Below are 8,101 nucleotides of genomic sequence, written 5' to 3'. Positions count from 1 at the left end.
CATGGCCTAATTAATTTGCAAGTATAAGTCAGCCACAAATTGTTTTACAGAAATATTAAATCAGGTAAACCTGGAGTACATCAAACCAAAATAAAGAAGACTCAAAGACTGGTCCTGAACCGAAGGCGATGTACTATTTAACTCTTTGTCCATCATAGTACGTACTAATCAATAACATTTACATACTGGTTGTATAGGAACATTTTCAAAGTCATCTCATCACTCTCACCAGTTACTTTCCAGACAGTAAATGATAACAACTATTTTCATAAATTCTATAAAAAAATTCAATCAAAAATATTTTTTTTTCATAACTATTATCAGAAATTTTTAAAAAAAGAGTAACAGGCATTACTAAAAAAAGATGAGTCTGAATCTGACCAACAAACTTTAGCTTCTTGTTCATCGCGAAAAAATAAGTTGAAGACATTATATATCACGTCAGACGAACACTGCTGTGTTGGTAGACAGACTGCGGAAGAAAAGTGCTGCTGCAACCGAGGGTGCGGTGTTGGAGATCCATGTGCATTCTGTGCGTGCCTCACCCTGATGCGAGACATACACGGCAGAGTGTTCCTGTGAGTTTGGAGCACCCAGAACACAGTCCACCGCCACACACATTACCACAAATACAAGATCAGACTGTTATCATCATGAGAGCTGTGCACAGATTATGAAAAATATTAATTCTTGCAATCTGGTTGAATAGTAAACAAAATTATCAATTTTGGAATTAAAAAGGCTAACAATTATTGTTATGCACTATTGCCAAATACACATATCATTTTAACATTATATATATTTTTTCAACCACATTTTTTAATCAAAATCATTTAATTAACAGCTTTATGACTTTTTTTTATTTACAATGTAATGCCCATCCCTCAATTATCATTCATTATCTGAGTGGAACTTCCAACAAGGATTCCGATCACTGATGTATGGATCACCATTAAACATAAATAACTTTCGTATCAGTATCAGTGGCAAACAATTTAAATTTATGATTTTTCAAAAAACGTACAGTTAAAACTTCCCTAATTTTCTGCCAACTGAAATGAGAACATTGCACACATGGTCAAATTCATTACAAACACTTACAAGAATAAATGTTACGGAGGGTAGAGTCTGTGAGCACAAACGTAAGTGTAAAAAAAGTAAATCAACACGTAGTATTTAATTGGAAACTGGCGTCGCTGGTCGTGAAGTTAAGGTCGCCACGTGTCACGACGACGGCGGCTCGACCACCTTCAGGCACTCGTCCACGAACTCGACGAACAGGGGCTCGAGCATGGCCGTCTGAAGGGCCGCCGCCGGCTCGGGCGAGCCTTCGACGGCGACCAGCATGTCTCTCAGGTGGGGGTTCTTCAGCAGCCTCCGCACGCCCTCGCTGCCTTCTGCAACGCACACACAGCACGTCTTCACGGGCTGCAGAGCACGGCAGACCCGACACCCTGCCCTGGAGTCGTGGCTTCGCACCTGCCCCCAGCACGGCTTCTCGCTGACCTCCCGGGACAGCAGTCTAGATCAGTGGCAGTTTTAGCATTCACTTACTTACCTGCAACAGCGTCAAAACAGTGATTAGAGTAGGTAATTTCCAGATTCTATTGCGTTATAACAGTGTGTGAAGGGTTTCAACAATAGCAATTCTAACGTTCACCCCGTTTTGCATAATGTATATATATATATATATAATTATATATAATTTACATATAATATTTATATGGTTTCCATCCATAAATTTTTATTTTATATTAGTACGAAAGGACCATATAATCCAAATAATTTGTTTATTTTATTATTTTGCTAATTTGGCAGATTTAAGTGCATTAGATTTAGAGTCTATTTATATTGTTTTCTCTTCTTTCTAAAAGATTTTTACCTCACAATTGCTGCAGAAATGCTAAATATTGGGTTAATACAGACTTCTGCTACAATGTGGGCACAGTTGCCCCGGGTAGGTGGGGGGCGGAGACACACGCGGAGGAGACATCTGGCGTCCTTTCCCCGGCAGCTAACTGCGTCCTGGCGACCCTTCCGCGCCTCCATCTCGCGCGGGCCGGGTTTACGACCGGCCCGCAGCCCTCTCCTCGCATCCCTTTTGTCTGAGTCCCTTCTTCACCCTTCTGAGATGCACTTCTCGTTCCCTGCTCTGCATTCGCGTTCAACTCCCCGCTCGCGCTCCAGCGAACCAGGGGCGGCTATCGAATGGGGCTATCGCACAAAGAAAGGATGCGTGTCAGAGATTGGATTAGGAATATACTTACAAATTTATGGTCTCAAATACTTTAACAGTTTCCTATACAATTTTTGACGGAAAAAAAATGTTTTAACACATACATTTTAATGATTAAGTAGACATCAGTACATTCTAAAATTAACAAATTGTTATGATTCGGTCTCGTGAGAGCAGGTTTTACTGAGGCACGCCCCATACACCACAATAACCAAGGGGTCGCCTGTCACCTGATTACACCAACGGAAACACAGCTGTATCCACAATCGTTGAGGACCTAAGCGACCAAACGAACGTACCCAGAAGCCTCAGCTTCTCGACGGGGACAGTGTCCTGCGTGGTGTGAGTGTAGTGCGCTGTACTCAAGCTCTCCGCAGAGTTGGCCTGCCTCGCGGCTCCATTCCGAGCCACGCACTTCGCAGTCTTGTGGCTCGTCCAGCAGCCGACCGAGCAACTGGCCGCAAACAAGGAAACATACATTCACACTCAAGTCACGCTGAAGAAGTTAGGTACAACCTCTAATCTAAAAATTTTAATACAATTTCTGCTAGTATTTGTGTTCCTGAGTACTGCTAGGATTTATCGACAATCCCAGAAAGAAGTATTTTGGAACAACCAATCCAACACACTCTAATTGATTAATTACAATGTTACTCTCTGAAGAAGCATTATAAATTACAATTTTTTTTTACCTGTTAAAAAACTATTTATGAAATATGTTAGCTTCCAGTAATACAAAATGCACCATAAATGAATTAATTGGACTGTATTTTGTTTCGCCACTGACACCATATTGATATAATATTGGAATATATAAAACAATTTTTTGTATTGAATTTTATGTATATATTTTTTAATATTTGTTTATTGGTGTAGAAATGAGTAGAATTTATTTTTATTTCCATTAACTGAATGTGTTATAAACAGTTAGATATTTTAGTAGAATCACAAAAGCTTTATTATGTAGTAGGATTTTTGTTTCAGTTTTATTAGTAGTCAGTTTGACGGTGTTTGATGGAGCTGAATGCTCACTAGATGTGTGGATATGCTTGTTTTTGTATGTGAATACGTAAAATGTTATAATGTGTCTTATAAGAATTTTTCAAATTCCTTATTGTGCGACTTAGTATGTTAATTGTAATACTCCTAGAATTCAATATGCAAATTTTTCTTTCTAATGCATGATAATGTGTGAGAGAGCCACGTGAAATATGAGTTATTTTTGTGTAATTTCTATGTTTTACATTGCTGTAGGTTGTGTTCCTTCTCAAAAAAGGCCAAGTGTTTCCAATAGTAAGTGATTGTGTAACAAAATTAAAAGGTGTTTAGGTTAGGTTATATAAAAATTTTAAAAAATTATCATTAAAATGTATGAAAGCTCACAAATTTTATATTTTATATTTCGACTGGATTCTGGAAAATTGTTTAATTGTGAAGGGCTTTGAGGTCAGGGAAAATTGTATGGTTTAAATAATTAAAATAAGTGAACTTAGATGAAGAACTATTAAAATTGCTGTAAATAATTTGTTATAACTATGGAGTAATTTTGGCAATAAATTTATGTTTCCAATAATTATTACCACACTATTTGACTGGGATTAATGAGCATCCCCACAACAGAATTATAAATTTGGAATTCAAAAATGCCTTATTTTTGCAGGAAAAAAAATCAATATTAGTAAGAGACCTACTAAAAAACACTATTTTCAGGATTTTTTTTTCTATTAAGCAACAACTAGCAACTTTCAAAATGGTAAGTAAAAAAAAGCAAAATCAAACACTGAATTTTTTTAGTACCTGAAATTTTTTTTTAATCAAGCTGGAATAACAATAGTTTGTCATGTGCGTCCATCATCCCACTCGCTGAGTGATTTACAACACACCGCTTGTCCGTCATAATTTTTTTTTCCAATTCAATGCTGCCAACTTTTGAGAATACTTAAATTTTGAACAAAATTGATCTTGTAAAATTATATTAGTTTGATGAGCATGTTAGCTATGCAATTATAACTCAACGAAAAAAAAATTTTTCACTCTGATAGTTACTTAAATTTTCTCAGTTAAGTTGGAATTACAAAAGCTAGTCCCCTCCATCCGTTCGTCACCCATACACACATTACTTCACAAAATCCAAATCCAAAATACCAACATACTTGTATATTGAGAGCCACAGGATAAAGGTGATAAGGTAAGGCCCCTTCTACAATGACATGGAAACTGTGAAGGAATACGTAAACAGAGAAAGATCTCAGGAACAGAGTTTCTACAATAGCACCCATACGGAGATGGACCCGTATGGGTTAGCGCAGCAATGATGAGCTCATCCGTTTACATTGCTCCGTGCAACCAATAGAAGCAGAGTATTTGGTTGCTATGGTAGGCATTGTTGTTTATGTTCTAAATATGCTAATAATTGTTTCAAATACAAGAATATCTAGAGTCCTATTATTACTTTGTGGTTTATATTATTATGCATGTAAATTCTGCCAGTGTTATGATCTCGAGGCATTATATATATAAAATATTTTCTAACCTTGAAATGCAATCTCATTGGTTGCCATGTGTTACGTTTCCGTGCACTATGGAAAAAGCAAACGCGATAGCGAAATGTTCTGTGAGATCCATGTGAGTTTACGTAATCCGTTTCCATGCCATTGTAGAATTGGCCCAAAGGTCAATGGCTTGGGCCGCATCACTGCACAGGCTACCTAATGTCACCTATGAACAGGAGGGTTGGCTGATTTAAATCAAGGTTTAAATCAAGTTTTTAAAATTTTTATTTAAATAGAATATCTTAACAAATGTTAATGAAAGGTCTGATTCCACTCTAATAACAGCAATAGTTTTCTTATTAATGTTTCTTGTGATACAAGAGCAAATAATTATATACTAATCAAGATCTTATCATTTAAATTATGTGATTAAGTTGTAAATTATACCCAGATTAATACTTCTCTAAAATTAAATTAGTAAATTGTGGTAAATTCTGTAGCTTAAGTCCCAGTCAGATGTGCAGATTTGCTGGAGTTCAGTTCTTTGAAGTTATAACTTTTCTGGTTCAACATTAGTGGCAGAAAATGGATTATTATATGGCTTTCCTTTGAACATACTGAGAACTAAAATAACTAATGTAATAAAAAAAACTGTTTAAACAAAAAAAACTTGTTTAAAACAAAATAAAAACAGGTTATTTGATTTAAAAAAAAAAAAATCCAGCACTGATAAACTGTAATTTCTTAGAAAATATTGCAAATTTAGAATCACTATTTTCAGGGTAACATCTTTAATGAACAGAGGGACATCTTTAATGTTCGGAAAAAGCATTTTCAGAATTTTATCGTTCTATTTACAGAAAGCTGCAATGTAAGAATTTTGGGTAAATATTTACTTGGGCGGTATTTCCGAAAAAAAATGTTAAAAATCCGAAAATACCTTTATTTTATGCTCTTCAACTTCCTCTTTTCATTAAAAGTGGCGGAGGTAAGAAATTCCAAATACTTTAGGAGATATCGAATTTTTAAATTTCATCATATGTAGTTGAGCGGTATTTGCGAAAATAAATGTTAAAAATCCGAAAATACCTTTATCATATGCTCTTCAACTTCCTCTTTTCATTAAAAGCGGCGGAGATAAGAAATTCCAAATACTTTAGGAGAGATCGAATTTTTTAATTTTGCAATACAAGACCTGTGGAACCATTCGAGGGGCGCCATTTTTGTTATTTTGACGTGTGTTCGTGAATACGTGAATCGTGAATGCGTAATTAATAAAATGGTTGATTAGGTCAGGTCAGTTACATTATTAATACTTTCAAACTAAGCCGACATTAAAAATTATATTGTGAATTAATTTTAATGGCTGTTTAGTTTTAAAATATTTATAATGTAACTGACCTGACCAAACAAACCCGGACAGAGGGTGAACAGTAAACTAAAATGGTCGATTAGGTCAGGTCAGTTACATTATAAATACTTTCAAACTAAGGTGATATTAAAAATAATGTGAATTAATTTTAATTATTCTTTAGTTTTAAATTATTTATAATGTAACTGACCTTACCTAACAAACCCGTAACAAAGGATGTACAGTAACAACTCACGTAAATTTTTTTGTTACTTATTACTTGCGCAACAATATCAAAATAACAAATAAGACTTTAAAATTAGAAACGTTAAAAACTCACCTAAGTTGGAGGCGGTAATTAAACAACGTTTTAAACAATAATTGAACTAAATAATCACGTATTAGTTCATTTGAATTCTGGCCTATCACGAACAATCACGTGACATCATTATCCAATAAAAAAATAGATACTCGTACGTAAACAAGAAACAATGGTGCACGCACGCCACAGGAATGCGCTGGTTTTGTGCTGAAATTTAAAAATTCGATATCTCCTAAATTATTTGGAATTTCTAATCTCTGCCGCTTTTAATGAAAAGAGGAATTTGAAGAGCATATAATAAAGGTATTTTCGGATTTTTAACATTTTTTTTCGCAAATACCGCTCAACTACATATGAAGAAATTTAAAAATTCGATATCTCCTAAAGTATTTGGAATTTATAATCTCCGCCGATTTTAATGAAAAGAGGAAGTTGAAGAGCATAAAATAAAGGTATTTTCGGATTTTTAACATTTTTTTTCGGAAATACCGCCCAAGTAAATATTTACCGAATTTTGACCAGATTTCAAAAAGGCAAAAATCATATTCTTGTATAAACATGTTAGTGTAAAATAATTCTGCCGTAGCTAAAGAAATAATATAAATTTAGCAATGTCGTTTGAACGCAGTTGATTAGGTTAAAGGTAAGGATAACAAAACTGCATTTTAATTTTTTTTTTTTACTTTGTTTCAGTGCACCCGTGCTCAATTTTTTTTTCGAGAAAATCATAGATTGTTGGCAGCTCTGATTTGGGAAAATATTTTGACGCACGGACGGATTTAGGACGAAGTCGACGGGGTAAATAATTTACCTAACTTCAAAACCTTCTACATAAAAAAAAATTTTGACACGCAAATATCTTTGCAGACATTTTAAGGTTATTCATTCATTCATCCGTCCGTCCGTCAAAGTATGAAGTTGCCAAGCTTCGGACTGATGGACGATGGAATTTTTCGGGATATCTGATTGGCTTCAGGTCCCTTGATAAACGCACGGATGACGGGCTTTAGCAATCCCGGCTTCATACACGTGCTCACGACATTTATAATCTATGTATAATTCTAATGTATTAAATTAGCCTACTTACTATGCGATAAGACAAGAAGGACATTTATATTTTGATTCTTCGTTACTGCATATCTGACACTTCATTCTATTTTAATAATGTTCAAATTAACATCAGATTTTATCTTTGTGACAAACTGAGAACCGCGACCGTAGACAAAAGGCGACTATTTATAAACAAAGGAAACAAAGAAAACTCGCTATCAAACAACCAGTGTTGCCAACAGGATCAGTTGAAAAGTCTTTCAAAGAGAATTTAGTCCGGAATATAACCGAAGTTCCCTGTTAGCTCATCGTCATCCAACTTCGCCACCGGTTTGGGGAGCCAACAATAACATATGGCACTTTAGGTTATAATATAACAAATACGAATGCTTGCATCTCCATTCGCCTGTAATTTGTATACGCTGATAGTTCTGCTCTAAGTATAATCTTAGTAAAGTAAGGTATGTCGTAAATATTAGTCTTAAATAATAGTATGTCCTCATTACTAAATAATAGTATTAATACAACAAAAGGCTAGAAATTCAAAAAATCAAGTGAAAAGTACAGAATTAACATACAAATATTCAAAAATCAAGCGAAATTTATAAAAATAAAATACAAAATATTTATCTTCAGCATATAGATACTAA

The 8,101-nt window shown here is 34.7% G+C and overlaps 1 protein-coding gene across 1 annotated transcript; it reads right to left on the bottom strand.

Annotated features, from left to right (window-relative positions):
• Positions 1 to 980: 980 nt before the first annotated feature.
• Positions 981 to 7,678, bottom strand: LOC134532622 (zinc finger HIT domain-containing protein 3). Its single transcript, XM_063369214.1, has 3 exons — positions 7,489 to 7,678; positions 2,536 to 2,690; positions 981 to 1,397 (listed from the first exon to the last, which is right to left on the bottom strand). The coding sequence occupies exons 1-3, from the start codon at positions 7,551 to 7,553 to the stop codon at positions 1,225 to 1,227; spliced, it is 393 nt and encodes a 130-aa protein (XP_063225284.1). The 5' UTR covers positions 7,554 to 7,678; the 3' UTR covers positions 981 to 1,224.
• Positions 7,679 to 8,101: the final 423 nt, after the last annotated feature.

This window comes from Bacillus rossius, chromosome 6 (assembly GCF_032445375.1).
Source record: "Bacillus rossius redtenbacheri isolate Brsri chromosome 6, Brsri_v3, whole genome shotgun sequence".
Taxonomy (NCBI): domain Eukaryota; kingdom Metazoa; phylum Arthropoda; class Insecta; order Phasmatodea; family Bacillidae; genus Bacillus; species Bacillus rossius.
Note: the sequence above shows the minus strand (reverse complement) of the source record. Positions and strands in the feature narration are given on the sequence as shown.